A 17,265-nucleotide genomic window follows, 5' to 3' on the forward strand; every position below is an offset into this window, starting at 1 on the left:
AGAAGGTGCATCTGTGCAGGTGTATAGTTCAGCAAAATCACTCTGTTTTAAAGTGGAGTCCCTGATTTTCACTCATTAGACAGACAAAATAAAATTACAGCCAGTTTTATCCCATTTACACAGTTTCCATCTGTAATGCTGAAGCTAGAACGTGTCAAAAATCAACTCATACACTGTTACAGGGTCCAGTGGGGTGTGGCCCCACATCTGGAGCTGCCTGACATGAATGAATGCTTCATTTGTATTTGGCACTAACCAAAGCTTTCTGAAAAGGGTGACAAATATCAGTTACTCATTTATCACCATATTGGCTACTCATGCTATTCAGCACCACTTACAAACACTATATACACTGTTACCCAACATAAATTGTAATGTGTGAATACAGTCAAGGCCTCTTTTTTTTTTTTTAAATAAATGAATGGAGATAGTAGCAGGAAAATGAACAATCTGACGTATAAAACTTAAATCTATGGTTTAAGTCGCATAAACTACTTTTAATTGGTCAGTCAGTTGGCCAGTTTCTGTCAGTCGTCCCCTGCCTCTGCCCATCCTCTCTGCCCGTCCCTCTCTGATGATGTGGGGTTTCTTTTGTCTCCTGTCTCTGACCTCAGCAGGTTTATTTCTCTCCCCATAATCCCTCTCCTGTGGGCGCCAGCGTATAAAAGGGAGGGGCGCAGTCCGAGCCGCACACACTCTGAGTGAGGCTCGGCGCAGGCATTGCACACACAGACAGGTAAGGTGCGCACAAACTGTACACCTGCAGGTGCATGGAGACACAACAACATGTTTCCTCTGTGCTTTGATTTCCTCCATAACCTCATATCAGTAAAACAGGTTTAATTTGTCACATGAACATCTCTTTCTCTCTGTGTCCACTCAGTAATCATGTCCAGTGGAGATAAGTCCAAGACTTCTTCCCAGACTGATGGGAAGGCTGCTCAGGGCAAGAAGTCTGAGATGGGAATGATGTCCTACAAGGTGGGCGGCTCTCTCATTACTCCTGCTTGAGATGCAGATAATAGTGGCCACACTGAGACATAACACGATGCTTCTGTTGTTTCCACTAGATGTACGTGTTCGACCAGGAGAACTTCCAGGGTCGCATGATCGAGATCAGCAACGAGTGCATGAATGTGTGTGAGCTGGGCATGGACCGCGTGCGTTCCCTGCGTGTTGAGTGTGGACCGTAAGTCTGAAAAAACACATTTAACATGTTCATCTTTGCACGCTTTGCTTCATAACACTGTCCCATCTGCAGCTTCGTTGGCTTCGAGCAGATGAACTTCTGTGGGGAGATGTACATCCTGGAGAAGGGAGAGTATCCCCGCTGGGACTCCTGGAGCAACTGCCAGAAGAACGACTACCTGCTGTCCTTCAGGCCCGTCAGAATGGTAGGAACATCTCAAATTATCTCTCTCCAACTTTCCCTTCCATTCTGCTTGGGACTCTTCTCTAAACAAGTGCATCACCCTGTTTTTCTCTCCTTCAGGACCCTGAGAAGCACAAGATCTGCCTGTACGAGATTGGAGAGTTCAAGGGCCGCAAGATGGAGATCATGGACGACGACGTTCCCAGCCTGTTCTCCTACGGCTTCACCGACAGAGTGGGCAGCATCATTGTCAGCTGTGGAACGTGAGTCTCAGTTACAGCGCAGCAAAGAGGAGATTCAAAATCCATAATGTCAATCATATACCTGACACATTCCCTGTGTTTTTTCTTCAGCTGGGTGGGATACCAGTTCCCTGGATACCGTGGCAGCCAGTACCTGCTGGAGAAGGGCGACTTCAGGCACTTCAATGAGTTCGGCGCCCGCCATCCTCAGTTCCAGTCTGTGAGGCGTATCCGTGACATGCAGTGGCACCAACAGGGCTGCTACACCATGGCCAGCAAGTGAGGTTCAGGGAAGGAGAGAAAGAGAAAGAGTGGAAGTGAGGGAGAGGGGCGGAGGAAGAGGGAAAGGGGGAGAGATGTCTGAGGCCTCCACCTCAGCACCTTCAACAGGTCTATGATCTAACACAGCGAGGGGAAAGGTGAGGATCTATATCTGCCCCTTATCGGAGACAACACCTCAGTGGAAGGACCACCAGAACCACCAGAGCCACCCTCTGTTCTGTTCCTCTCTGTCTCTAGTTTTCTCTTTCTCCCCTATGGGCTGAGCTTTGCTTTCTACCCTTTTCTCCTTATTTTATTTATTTTTTTTTTTTAGTCCCTCACTTCATTCCCCTTCACAGTCCTCCGAGACACCAAAGAGGGAACACACACGCCTCTTGCTGTTTTACACACACGATTCTCGGCTCAGGGTCTGATGCACCATGGGAAACTGAGTGCCTAGAGCCCCCTGCCCCTGTCTTCTTGCCCTTGTGCATTGCACACCCTCTCTGCTGTACAGAATCCTGGCCAAGTTTTCAATAAAAAGGAAAATCTTGATTTCAAAAAAGTTGTTGTTGTTACTTATTACTGAAAAATCACCTGAATACAAATATTTATGAAGAAAGCACATGAATAAAATTATCAACAGGATAAAGATGTTTCATTAATCAATCACTGCTTTTTTATAGCTCAGAGTTTTCATGGCAGCTGGACAACAAATATATTACAAAACCTGAAACTGGAAATATTGTCAACCAGCTTAATATTTGTGCAATACCTTTATTCATGGTTTTCTTTCTTAAAATATGGTTGTTATAAATAAAACAATCCTGTTATGGCAAATGAGGGGTTCTATTAAGGCTTGCAGTCAGTAAGAAAAAACTCCCAACCACCCAATGTGTTGTCAAAGCAACAATGCAGTAAATACAAAAAAAAAAAAGAAATTGCCAACAGAGCTGCTTCAGACCTGTAATGCTGATCATGCTATATGTTTTTGTGCAGTCAGGATTGTGTAACAGTTTGCCAGACGACAACAGGACACATTTAAATTTCGGGTCCAATTGAGACCCATTTTCTGTTTTGAATTAAGAACATAAGCCTGTTGACTCAAAATAAAACTGTCGCGTCACACAGGGCCAAAAGCCCTCTGTATGAGGACATGTTAAATGAAAAAAGTAAAGATAAAGTAATTGATTAGAATTGGAAGGAATTTTTATGGAATTTTTTTTGAAAAATATTGCATTAAAAATATATATCAAACATAAAAATAACAGAATTACAAATATGATTAGCTGTATATTTTACTGAAAATGTTACTTAATTTGAAAATAAACATTTGTCTTAACACATTTATCAGAGATGCAGCCTCCAAACCGCTCAGCTCGTGTGAAGGGTGAAATTTGTTTTCATTCAGGGGTCAAATCAAACTGAACAGACAGCTGCCATTAAGGACAAACCAGATGTTTACTGCTGATACAGTGCTGCAGATTTCAGCTCAACATGGATTATAACTGGAACACAATGTGTCGTTGTCTGAACCTTCATCTACACTCAGAACGGATTATTCTAAAAATATATTAAGGATCTATTACATAACATTTCTGCATAAAATACAAAAATGACTAGATTTGTTGACTTGTGCACTTCGATTAGCACAAATCTTCAGAAAGACTTCAATCAGTGGTGGTGAAGACAACAAACTGACAGACCTTGAACTGCAGAAACGTCAGACCATTCAGTTTAAAAGACAAACATTACAAGTTTAAATTTCATGTTGGTGATGAAAACCTTTGTTAAAGTAGTAATTAGGAAACAGTTTTTTGTGCAGCTGGTCCTTTAAATATTTTCCTACAAACTGTGTTTACTTTGTTGAATCTCTGAGCTGTGAAGTTGTTTTCAATCCAAACAGTAATTGAGTTGCAAGACTAAAAATCAAGTTTATGCAAATATTTAAACTTTTTAGGTTGCGGCCATCGTTTTGATGAGTTGTGTTAACACAAGAACATTTGTAATTACACCAAATTAATATTATGTGTAAATTAAAATGAAATTCAATGAAAAATTCAAATCACAGTAAAGTAATTAAATTGGATTGATAACTTTCTCCACCTAGAGGTCAGAATGTCAAGTCCATTAAAAAAACAAAAAATAAAATTAACATGGCAGGCTTGTTCCCCTAACTCAAAATAGTTTGGTGGTTGAATATGATTTCATCAGAGGTTGTCACAACCAATGTTCCCTGTAATTTTTCCTGAGTCTGAGCAAACACACAAACTCCCTGAGTGTTCCTTGGACCACTGTGAGTAACATCAGACGTATTAACTGTGGTCACACCAGCATCACATCCATTCAAGTTACATGGTTCATTAAAAGAATCAAATTACAGCATTTACATTTCTGTTAAAACTCTTTGTCAACAGGAGCCAGTTGAAGGCTGCAGTGATTTTAGTGACACTACAATGTATAAGAGTGAAGTTATTGAATATTTGTCTCTCTTTACTGTTGCAGCAGTTTTGCAAATTGCAGACGGACCCTGTTCACTCCATAGACACCAATGTTATTCCTGTAGCTTGAAAGACAGCTACTTTTGATAAAACTGGGCTTGTAGCACATTGTCTGCCTTGCAACAATGGGAAAGAGGCACCGTTTATGTTTTGACAACCTATATCTAATGAGTTATTGATGCTGGAAGTCTGAATCTGTGAATATCTTTCCAACTTTACTGAACTTGGGGCCACTACCACCTAAGGAGTGATATATTTAATTTTGAAAAAAGCATTTAGCCATACTTAAAGCTTTAAGTGCTTTATTAACATGGACCTAAAAATTTTCTATTGTTTTATTATCACAGGTTCTGTCTGAAAAGAGGTGGCATCATTTTAAACAGTGAAATCAAACTAACAAAATGTAATGACCAACCAGTGAGCAACACTGGATTCTGCAAAAACATAAACAACTTTTTAAAAAAAAATCTAAATCTTATCTTAACACAGTTAATGTATGAACTTATTTTTGTGTGTATGAATGTATTTATTGATTTATTTAATACTGTTAACATATCAGAGTTCTGAGTGAGTTTTTCGTAAGATAGGCAAAGGCCATTTATTGATTACATATAGGCTCCTAAATGTTTATTAAAAACTGAAAAGCATTTAAAAAAAAAAAACAAAAACAACGTAGGCATTTATTGAGTCACTAAAATACTGTAGAGTACAGACCACATCAGCATGATTATAAGCATCCTCTGGTAAATGAACAACCAGATACTGATGTCTCTCACCATATGGACTTCAGGAGATGACTGGGGGGTGATAAACTGTGACCTACTGGTTGGATTCTCTCTGTTCTCATGTTTCTTACATGTTTGTCCCCTGACAGCCGGGTCCTAATGTTTTTTGAGCAACACACCATACTATGACGTTTTTACAATGATGGTTCTACTATGGAACCAGTTTGACATGTTCAGGTGTTCTTTGTGTGAAAACTCAGAGATTTCAGGGATCAGAAGGTGGTTTTCAACTTTCTTTGTTAACTTTCTGCTTCAAGTTTAAATTAAATTTCCTTCACTAAGCCAGCCCTCTGGACTTCCAGTAAGCTGTGTTCCTATTGGCTGTCCAGGTGGCTGCTTGGTATTATCAGGAACACCTGAGCAGCTCAGTGTCTTCCTGCTTTATTTAGCTTCAGTCAAACATTTCCTCTGTTTCTCTTCACCACTGAACTGGGTTTGGCTCCATTGCTTCAGTTTGTTCTTTAGGCGTTGGCTTGCAGCTTCCAGCAGTAAAATCATCTTTAATGTGTTTCTTGGTGTGTTTTAGGGCTTTGTACTGGATAGTTGTCTTGGTAAATGTGGTTCTTTAGCCACAGTTAGCACATGGTGTTAATGTGTGCAGTGATTAGTGGATTTGCTCCAGCTGAGTTGTGTCTTTATCTTGGCTGTAGTGAGTCTTCAGAGGTTTTTGGTCAGACACATTCTGTATTCTTGTTTGAGAACCAGCGTTGGTTGTCCAGAAGGTAAGAGTTCCTGTCCTGATTCTCTGTTCTCAGAGGTTCTCTGGTAGGCTGCAGGAGACTTTAGCGTTTGGGTTGTGCTAGTTTGGTTTTTGTATGGTTTCATTTGGACGACTATCTTGAGGCCCCTCCATGTGGTTTAGTGAGGTTTTCTGGAACAGTTCTACAAAGCAACCTGCAGCAGAAGAGCCTTTGAGAGTTTTTAGGAAGTTCTGGAGACCAGACTTTAGAGCAGCAGAAACATTTGTCAGCAGTTTGAGCAGGAGAAGGTGAGCTTCAGAGTAGAAATGAGACAGAAACCTTCTTGACCCGTGTGGTGAGGTCCTGTACCAAGAGTTTGAGCAGGTTGTGAAGAGTCTGTAGTTCTTTGGTCTGAAAGCACAAGAAGAGTCGACTCATTAAAGGAGAAAACAGGAGATATTGTTGGTTCTTCTGTTGCTCTGCAGTTTCCTTAGACTGAATATCAAGTTTATATTTTAAATGATTTACCATGTGAGCCCAAGAAGACTTCAATAAACTCCCTCCATCCCCTGGACACAACATATTTTATTACCATGTTAAATCTTTTTTTTAAATGTTTTTGAGTTTTAATCATAGTTTTAGCATAGTTTTTTCTCTTTGCTTGTTTAGTTTTGTCATCTGTGTGAAAGGTGCTAAACAAATAAAGTTGAATTGATAAACTGAAGAATTGACTAACTCATGATTGTGACAACAGAAGTATTTTCATTGTGATTTAAGGGTTTATTTCATTTTTAAGGTTGGGGTTAAAATCTTGACAGAAAAAGAAAATTAAAGAAATAAACTACATAACAAAAAGCAATTAAATCAAAGGAAAAAAAATTAATACAATAAAACTTTTTAAAAGTTTTATTATTAAAAAGATTTAAGAAATTTAAGATATCATTTTCTAATTAAACATTTAATTTTTTAATTAAATGTTTTGTCTTTTTAAAGGTGTAATAATCTAATTAAATGTTTTGCACATTTTAAAATGTTTAATATTCTTCTTGTTGAATTGTATTTTTTAAATGTTTAATTGTGGAAAATATTTTATCTGTAATTTTTAATATTTGTATTTTAAAAATTTTGTTTAATTTCATAATGACATGTATTGTATCTTGTTGAATTATCTCATTCAATATTTTGTCTGTTTAATAGAGTTAAACATTAAATACAATTAAATTATATTAAACAGACAGGAAAAGAAAATACAATGAAGCATTTAAAAAGAAAATGAAACATTAAAAGGTGGTAAAACATTTAAAAAGAAAAACCTTAACAAATATTTAATCAAAAAATTAAACATTGGGAAAGAAAAAGGAATTTTTCAAACAAGCCAATTAAACATTTGAAAAAACAACAATTAAACATTAAAAAGACAAAACATTTCAAAATCAAATCAGACATTAGAAAATAATAAAAGGTGAGAAAAGAGCAAAACTAAACATTTAAGAAGAATCAAACTAAAGACAAAACATTTGAAAACACACCAGTTAGACTTTAGAAGATAAAATTAAACAGAAGAGACAATAAAAAGATGAAAAAGAGCAAAAACAGATAAAGGTCTCAAAACGTTTTCTAGTCTGAAATGAAAACATCAAGTTGTTTCTTCAAACATTTCCTCTTTCTATGTTCTTGGTTTGATTGTGGACAGATTTACTAAGAACTCATTTAAGAAAACTGATTTCCAGATAAAGTCTACTAGTAGTTGAATGCATTTATCAAACTAATGTTACCTTCTGATCTCCACAAACTTTACTGTTCAGTGAAGAGAATCAAAGTTTGTTGAGGATTTCTAAAAAACCCACAGGTGAAGGTCTGAGAAGAACTCAGATGGATGGTCTTAATGTGAAATCAAGACTCATGGTCACAAGTTTTAAGGCTTCTGTTAAACAGAAAGTTCAAACTAACGGAGAAGTACTGAGAAACTTTTAAAATTTCAGTCCTCAGACTGTCTGAAAGCTCAAACTAATAGAGAAGTACTCAGGAACTTAGAGGATTTCAGTCCTTGGACTGTCTGAAGGTTCAAACTAACAGAGAACTACTCAGGAACTTAGAAGATTTCAGCCCTCAGACTGTGTGAAAGCTCAGGTCCTGAGGACTCGGGAGGTCTGGAGGCTTTGGAAAGTCTTGGAAGTGAGGGTTCCACCCTCCAGCACAAAGGCTGAAGTCCAACCTCCTGAGAAAAACGGTCGAGTTGAGACTCGAGTGAAAAAAAACTCGAAAACGACAAAAAATAGATGACAAATGCGCAAAAAAAAGAAGAATTAGTATCTGAGCAAGTAGCTCAGGGGGTAAGAAGAAGGACTACCAAGTGGAAGGTAGCCGGTTCAAGACCCACCACCGGCATTTTTCTTTCTTTGTCTTTGTCAGGATTTTGATAAAATTTAAGAAGGGTCTGGTCTTGAACCAGCGACCTGCAGCTCCATAGGTAAATCCTTAACTCACTGAGCTACAGATCAGATACAAAGAAATAATTTCGTCGTCCCTTTGACATCGTAGTTCCTGAAGTGACCATGTGGGCAGAGCCAAGGCGGAGTCTGGGTGGAGTCAGGGCGGAGAGTAGGCGGGGAGGTGGGTGGCGGCCTCCCCCCTCTACTCCCCCACCTCCCTCCACCGCCCACCACACCTTCCCCCGCCCCACAAGTTCTTCGAGTCTCCACGAGTTCTTCGAGTCTCCACAGGTTTTCCCCAGTTTCTGGAGTTTCCACCAGGTCGGAGGCAGAACAAGTTGTCATGAAGAGGTGTTGAAGTCGCTCAGGATGGACTGACTTTTTACAGCGATTAGAAGGAAGACCACTAGAAGAGCAGGTCTTTAACCACCATCCATAAAATCCATGGAGTCGCTCCAGAGAAATGAAGGGAGGTCAACTTTTATCAACCTCCATCCACATGTTCAACTTCATATCTTTACTTGGACATTTTTAGCACCACAAACCTTTAGTATCACACTTTATTATCATTTATTAGGACTTTAATGGAATCCACCAGCAGATTTGCTTTTTGTTGACAAACTTTATTCTTGTCGTCGTGGGAATGCAGTATTTAAAACGCTTCCTTCTATTTGACCTCATGTTTATTAGTTTTAGTGGAGAAAGTTATTTTGTCGATTAATCTCTTAAGAACCAAATAATAAATTGGGTTAGTCAAGAGCTTTAAATTTCTTACTTTGTCATATTTTAAGTATGACAAAAAAATATAAAAATAAAGCGTCTTGAGAAAATTTGACCTGTAACTGGCGTTATATAAATAAAACAGAATTTAAATTGTATGTATCTTGTAATGTTGGAGTAATTCAGCCATATGTGTTGGAAAACACATTTTCTTTGTCCATTAATCTATCGTTTTTTCTAGTAATTCATTTCTTGTTTTGGTTTATGTCAAACCGAAATATATTCAGTTTACTGTCATAAAAACCAAAAAGATTTACATTCACGATGTAGGAATCAGGCAGTTTTTCACTTTTTATCTTAGTTTAATTAGAAAGACAGTTGATAATGTGTGAATTGTTGCAGCTTGTGAGCCGTAAAAGGTTTTAATCTTTGGGGCCGAGTGTCAAAAAACACTTAGAAACCAACATCAACAAAGCACTCAACAAAGATTTGAACATCATTAAAGGGGAATCCAACCTTTGCATGACAATGTCTAATTAAAGGACATTTATTTCCAATGTAAATGTGTGATATTCATCCTCTGGAGCTTTCGCTTCACATCGTCTTCCACCTGGACTGCTTTGGTCGGGACCATGTGCAACAAACATTTGAAAAACTGCACTTTAACATCAATGAATGACACTGAAGTTTAATCGCTACATAAATGAGACTGAGTCTGGATGTGCTGCTCTGTCATTAACTCATAAGTTTAGGGAAAGTTCAAACAAAAGAGGACAGTTCAGAGAAGACTTGAGAATGAGCCTATTTTGAACAAACATCTCAGACTTTCTGAGCTTCAGCACCTCTAGCAAGATATTTTAACAACAAGCAACTCAAGAGATCCAGAAGTTGGAGAGAGTTAGCTTTAGCTGAGCCAAAGAACATGTGGGACACTAACCTAGCAAACATTTCAGACTTTTCTCTGTGAATTCTGAGAAATAATTTCCTATTTAATGACAGAGCTACACATCTTAACTCAGTCTCATTAAAACAGACTCTAATTCAGTGTCATCCATCCATATTAAAGTGCAGTTACCCAAAATGTTTGTTGCATGAGCTCCAACAAAACCTGTCCAGGTAGAAGGCCACTTTGACAAACAGGAAGTGGATGATTCCAAGCAGATTTATAGAAGGGGGAACCGGACTGTACTAAGTGTGGTCGAGTATAGAGGGGTGTTTTGTGGGTTTTTAAGGCTGATAATGATTATTAGTGAGACATTTGGAGTATAATCATTTGTAGTAAATGAAAGTATTTAAAATCTTGGAGTTAAACTTAGAATAACACAAACTCTAACAGAAAACTTTGTTGATACGTTTTTGTTTTGTTTACAGATAAGTTAAAGGAGTTTTATTCGTGACGTAAAACCAATCAAATCGCTCCAGAAGACAGAGCCACCACAGGTAGATAAATGTTCAGAGCCATTTTTAAATGTATTTATTACCGTAAATCAGTAAAAAATAAAATACTGATAATCAGTAAATCAGTCAGCCCACAATTACTACAATTCTACAATGTATGTCTCTTTGCGTTGACTTGTTATTTGTACAATATACGATGTATATGATGGTGTTTTTTCATACCAAAGGCTATAATATGATGTTTTCTAAGAGACATACGATGCTACTCTGCTTGTTCTGGCCCTGAACTCCTCCTCTGTTGTTTTCTGGATTGTACTCAGCTGCATGCCTTCATCCACCCGGCCTCCGTTGACTCGTCCCGCCTGCCGTCTCTGGAGCTGAAGCTGGATTGGAACAGACCAAAGTACAGTCCAATCACGATGCCAGCTGCCTCTCAAAAGGCTCCTTCATCTGGCAGGTGGTGGTACTTCTTCTGAGGGGAAGCTGAGCTGGCCCGGCAGAACTTTGGAGATGTGTTCCAGTGGTTGGTGGATGTGTGGGGAGATAGAGAGGGACCTTTGAATTGTTCAGAAAGGAAAACAGGGAACCCATTGGTAGTTTTAGTTCAGGGTGCTACTGCGGTGTGTTTTGGGGTTTTAAGAGGTGAACAGGAAGAGGTTTTTTTTCGTATTGATTATCTTTTACTTTGTTCCTGGTTGGAATGCCCATCAATGTCAACATGAAGTTCACTTTTAGTTCTGTTGATTTATTTCTATTTTACTAACACCCATTTGTTTTTAACCCCCTCACATGGTGTGCTGTTGTAAACTTACTCTTTCAAATAAATTCTCGTCTAACCCTCTGGAAACCAGCGTTTGGACTGTTTTTGTGTTGCTCCTCACCTACTGACAGCTGTGGACTAGAGGCTATACTGTGACGTTTTTAGAGTGACATGCTATACTATGATGTTTGTTGGGTGACATGCTATACTATAGGCTTTTTTAATTGACATATTACTGACATTTTTTTTGTTTTTTTTAGCAACATATAAGAATTCGAACAGTTTTAAAAGTTGCTATACTTTTAATTGTGCAATGAAATTATTATTCTATGGCATTTTTTAGATGACATATTATACTCTGGTGTTTTCTTGAATTACATACTATTTTGACAATATACTGCACTATGACATTTTTTGAACCACATATCATACATGACAATTTTAGGCAACATCCTATCATTTTGCGCTTTTTGAACCACATAATAATCTATGTTTTGTTTTTTTTTCTTGCCAACATGCTGTACTATGAACTACAGGCCATACTATGTTATTCTTGAGTAAAGCATACTATACTTTGACATTTTCTGAACTACATCCTATACTATGGCGTTAAACACAGAGTGCTTTGGTTACATGTTGATTTATAATCTAGATTTTTTTCTGTTTTGTTTTTTGATGGGATTACCACAGACCTGACTGTGAACACCGTTGACACCCACCTCAGGGAGATGCTGCCTAAGATCTCAAGGCTGCTTGGTCGTGGTCTTTCTGGCACGTACTCTTCTAAGATGAGCCGGGTAGTTTAACACTGATGGAATGACACCAGGTCTAAGCCGACAAACTTCCAATTCCTCCTCAACCCATAGTCTCTGGGAAACCTACATGGAGTAAGAAAAGTAGACAGAGAAGTAATTAAGTCTGTACACAACATATTAAAAAGAAATCATGCTAATAAATTAAGTACAAAGAACCAAATTCGCCAATATACTGGAGACCAGAGCTATTTAATTTGATAAGTATAACCTTGTTTAGTAACATTTCAATTATTTGAGAGCAGTCCTAAAGAACTGCCTGTAATCCCAATCATAAAATGGTTTTGGAGGAAGAACATAGATCATAATCTGGATATTACCGTGGCCGAGAGGTGCAAACCAAATTTACATAATGCAAAACACTTTTACAAAGCTTGAGACAAATTTACATTTAGGAAAACATTTTTACATATCTTAAAACAAAATTACAAGTTCTGAAACAAATTTACATTTTAGAAAAAAAAATGTACAAGATGCAAAACACATTTACAACCTCCAAGACAAATTTACAAGTGATGAAACACTTTTAGATATCCAAAAACAATTTTACAAATTAAATTTAACCGGAAAGGGAATGTCCCAACTCCGGTGTTGAACCGGAAGTGATAACGAGCAGCGGCTAATGCGACTTTTGGTTGTTGTTGATGGTGAACCAAGATGGACAATGAGCGGGTGATATGTTCCCCACAAAATGGGCAAAACATCACCCGCTCGCTGTCCATCTTGGTTCACCATCAACAACAACCAAAAGTTGCATTAGCCGCTCCTCGTTGTCACTTCCGGTTCAACCCCGGAGTTGGGACATTCCCTTTCCGGTTAAATTTAATTTGTAAAATTGTTTTTGGATTTGTAAAAGTGTTTTGCATCTTGTGAAATTGTTTTTCTAAAATGTAAATTTGTTACAGAACTTGTAATTTTGTTTTATGATATGTAAAAATGTTTTCCTAAATGTAAATTTGTCTCAAGCTTTGTAAGTGTTTTGCATCTTGTGAAATAGTTTTTCTAAAATGTAAATTTGTTTCAGAACTTGTAATTGTTTTATGATATGTAAAAATGTTTTCCTAAATGTAAATTTGTCTCAAGCTTTGTAAAAGTGTTTTGCATTATGTAAATTTGGTTTGCACCTCTCGGCCACCGTAGGATATACATGAGTTAGGCTTTATAACTACTGTACTATTACAAATGCTGATACTACTTCTACGACTCTAACAGCTGTTTATACTACTACTGCTGCTTGTACATTTAGTATTACTACTACTGCTTGTACAACTATACTACAGCTACTATTAATCGTCTGGTATTTGGTTGTCAAGCTGCTCGCTCGCCTTAGCGTTTTGCTAGTGGCTAACTAGTTAGCTCTCATAGACTGGAAGCTCTCAACAAGATTTCATAAAGAAAAAAGAGCCAAAAACTATTCTTACCTATGAAAAGTCATTCCAAGTTTCCTTGTCTCAATCGTACGACGCAGTGTGCAATTGTATGCAGCACAGTGAGACGGCATACTTGTTGTTTCCGTTTTCACGCTGTTGACATCAACGGAACGCACTGAAACTTTGCCCCCACTAGCTTAGCCTCGCAGTAGCACGTAGCTCAAAGGGGCGTGTCCTATCTACTCATTCATATCTATGAGAACAACGCTGGCTGCACATAAGGACGCCTGACGTTGATTAGCTGCGTAAATACCATTATATACAGTCTATGGTAAATACGTATGTGAATCGCATCATTGGCTGCAGCAGCCAGTCACCGGTCACTCACTGACTCACATTGAAAAATAGCACAGAATGAATTGCTACGTGTTTATTTTATTTACAATTTAGGTTGGATTTCTTTTTTGTGTGTGCGCAGCGCAGATTTTGTGTGCGCGGAGACCGTGTCAGCAGTACGCAATTGCGCACGCGCGCAGCTTAGAGGGAACAGTGGTCACAACCAAAAAAACTGACGCAAACTGTTGTGTTAGTTTATTTTTTTTTCCAAAATATTTTTATTGAAAAAAGTACTGAGATAATGTCAGTAAAAAATACAATCCACTTTTTTCTTTTTTAAACACGTATACACCTAAGCACGCAGTCATGAATGCATACACATACAGGTATATGTCAGCACTTAAACAAAGCCACGTACATATATGTACACAAAAGCAAAACAAGATAACGGAACAATATAGAACATAACCCCCCTCCCATCCACCCCATCCCACCTCAACTTAGCACATATGACCAACATATAATACTGGTTATTCAAAATTTATGAAACACAAAAACAGGTACACATTCAGTTGGGGAATAGCTTCAAACTTGTAAAATATGATATGAACGGTTGACATTTACAGAAAAACTTATCAGTGGATCCTCTCAAAGTATATTTTATCTTCTCAAGTTTTAGGAAGAATACGGTGTCCTTAAGCCACCGGGAGATGGAAGGATAGTTGACAGATTTCCAATGTAGCAGTAAACAACGTCTTGCCAATAGGGATGTGAAAGCTAAAATGCCCTTTTGGTTAGAATTTAATGCGAGAGAAGCATCAGGAATCCCAAATATAGCAATTAACGGGGAAGGCTGCAAATTTACTCCAAGAACAGTGGACATAATATTAAAATACCTGGTCCAAAAATCGTTTAGCCCTGGGCAACGAAAAAGCATATGGCTGAGATGACAAGGAGAGCCATGACATTTATCACATTCATCCTTCACTTCTGGATAAATTCCAGCCACTCTGGATTTAGAAAAATGGACCCTATGCAGGACCTTAAATTGAATAAATCCCAGACGAGCACAAGAAGTGCTAGATCGTATCCTGTCTATAGCATGATGCCAGAGGTTTTCATTTAATTGGATTCCCAGTTCCTTTTCTCATGTACTCTTAATTTTGGTACTAGAATGATTACTTAAGGACAAGATGAAGTTGTGCATGTTGGAAATTAAGCCTTTCTGTTGAGGACTGTGTGAGAACAAGTTCTCCCAAAGTTGTCCTGGAGGTGCAGAGGGAAAATTCGGGAAACATTTGGAGACAAAATCACGGATTTGGAAATAGCGATAAAACTGAGAAGGAGGGAGGTCATACCTGGAGGACAAGTTACCGAAACTCTCAAAGACACCGCCTATATATAGATTTTTGAATTGTTTAATACCCTTGTCAAACCATATTGAAAACACCGGGTCCAGAAGTGACAGAGGAAATAGATGGTTGTTGGTTAATGGACCTAAGGAAGATGCATCTGAGAATTTAAAGTGCTGTCTAAACTGATACCAGATCTGAAGAGTGTTTAGAACCACTTGATTATCAGTATATAATGAAGGTTTAACAGGCAACAAGGAATGAAGTAAAGCAGGTATAGAGGAACCTCTACAAGATGATAACTCCAATTTACACCAAGAGGAACTAGGAGAGTGTATCCAATAGCAAAGTTTATGGAGATGAGCAGCCCAGTAGTAAAATTGGAAATTGGGTAATGCAAGACCACCACTGAGTTTGCATCTTTGCAATGAAGTTTTGCAAACTCTTGGTGACTTCCCACCCCAAATGAAGGAACAAATTAACTTATCCAGAGAATCAAAAAAATGTTTTGGCAGAAATAGAGGAATTGACTGGAATAAGAAAAGAAATTTTGGTAATATATTCATTTTAACTACGCTGATCCTGCCAATTACAGAAAGGGGGAGGCTGCCCCATCTTTGAATATCAGATGTGATCACAGAGATAAGAGGAGTAAAATTAGCTGTTACAAGGTCAGATAGAGAAGGTATCACATTAATACCGAGATATTTAAACCCTGAAGGGCTGAATTGGAAAGGCAGGTCTGATTGTTGGAGATGGCATGCTGCAGTATTAACAGGAAAACATACACTTTTCTCCAGATTTAATTTATAACCTGAAAACCAACTGAATTGCTCCAGAATGCTTAAAACAGCCGGAATAGAAGTTGCAGGGTCAGTTACATACAACAGTAAATCATCCGCATATAATGATAATTTGTGCTCAATTCCATTTCGAATGATTCCTCTAAATAGGGGAGAAGATCGTAACACGATGGATAAGGGTTCAATAGCAATAGCAAAAAGCAAAGGTGATAAAGGACACCCTTGGCGAGTACCACGCCCAAGGGCAAAATAATCAGAATAAACATCATTAGTGAGGATACTGGCTTTAGGGGATGAGTAAAGAAGACGGATCCAAGAAATGAATTTATCTCTAAAACCGAACCTTTTCAAAACAGCAAACAAGTACTCCCACTCTACTCTGTCAAATGCTTTTTCAGCATCCACGGAAATAACGATTTCAGGTAGCTCAGCTGAATGTTTAGAGTAAATTATGTTAAAAAGTGTTCGGGTATTAAAAAATAACTGGCGCCCCTTTATAAAACCATTCTGCTCTTCAGAAATAATACATGGAAGCACATTCTCTAATCGAGATGCAATTACTTTAGCCAACACCTTTACATCAGCATTGAGCAAAGATAACGGTCTGTAAGAGCCACAAGAGGTTGGTTCCTTGTCCTTCTTAAGAAGGAGAGTGATAGTAGCTTGTGTCAAAGTGGGTGGTAATGAACCACGATCCAGAGACTCATTAAACACCGATAAAAGTAGTGGTGCCAATTTTCCAATAAACTTTTTATAAAACTCAATCGGAAACCCAGCCGGGCCAGGGGCTTTGTTAGATTGCATAGCTTTAATTGAAATTACTAATTCTTCAAGAGAGAGTGGGGAATCCAATTGTTCTGCCATATTAGGGTCAATGACAGGATTCTGTAGATTTTGAAGAAAATCATTCATCTTAGTATTGTCTGTTGGCAATTCTGATTTATATAATGAGTAAAAAGACTTGAAAGTGGTATTGATTTCTATAGGATCTGTAATAATTATATAATATTATTCAAATGGGAAGCGGCCTGATGCCGTAACTGATGAGCCAGCAAACGACTTGCTTTGTCGCCGTGTTCATAATATGAACCGCGGCTACGTAGCAACAAGCGCTCTGCATCTTTAGTTGAAATATGATCAAATTCTGCTTGTAAATCAATAAGCTGCTTAAGCAATTCTGGAGTAGGGGTCAGTGCATATTTTTGATCAACATCACTAATAGCTATTGTAAGTTCATTGAGTCTAGAGTTAAGCCTTTTGCGAGAATGCGCTGAATATGAAATAATTTGTCCTCTAAGATATGACTTAATTGTTTCCCATAACAATGAACATGAAGTTGAGTCATTCTGGTTAAAAGAAAGGAACTCGTCAATAGAATTTGAAATGAAATTGCAAAATTCATTATCTGCTAAGAGAAGAGAGTTAAATCGCCAGAGTGGAG

The 17,265-nt window shown here is 38.0% G+C and overlaps 1 protein-coding gene and 1 long non-coding RNA gene across 2 annotated transcripts; one reads left to right on the top strand and one right to left on the bottom strand.

Annotated features, from left to right (window-relative positions):
• The first annotated feature begins 678 nt into the window (after positions 1 to 678).
• crybb1l1 (crystallin, beta B1, like 1) lies at positions 679 to 2,440 on the top strand. The gene is made up of 6 exons (XM_023282193.3): positions 679 to 736; positions 884 to 981; positions 1,071 to 1,189; positions 1,262 to 1,394; positions 1,493 to 1,635; positions 1,726 to 2,440. Exons 2-6 carry the CDS (start codon positions 889 to 891, stop codon positions 1,895 to 1,897), a joined length of 660 nt encoding a protein of 219 aa, XP_023137961.1. The 5' UTR covers positions 679 to 736; positions 884 to 888; the 3' UTR covers positions 1,898 to 2,440.
• Positions 2,441 to 10,450: 8,010 nt separating this feature from the next.
• Positions 10,451 to 12,265, bottom strand: LOC129350392 (uncharacterized). The gene is made up of 2 exons (XR_008603785.1): positions 11,871 to 12,265; positions 10,451 to 10,946 (listed from the first exon to the last, which is right to left on the bottom strand). It is a non-coding gene; the product is annotated as an uncharacterized LOC129350392 (long non-coding RNA).
• Between the last annotated feature and the right edge of the window lie 5,000 nt (positions 12,266 to 17,265).

Source organism: Amphiprion ocellaris, chromosome 13 (genome assembly GCF_022539595.1).
Source record: "Amphiprion ocellaris isolate individual 3 ecotype Okinawa chromosome 13, ASM2253959v1, whole genome shotgun sequence".
Lineage (NCBI taxonomy): Eukaryota > Metazoa > Chordata > Actinopteri > Pomacentridae > Amphiprion > Amphiprion ocellaris.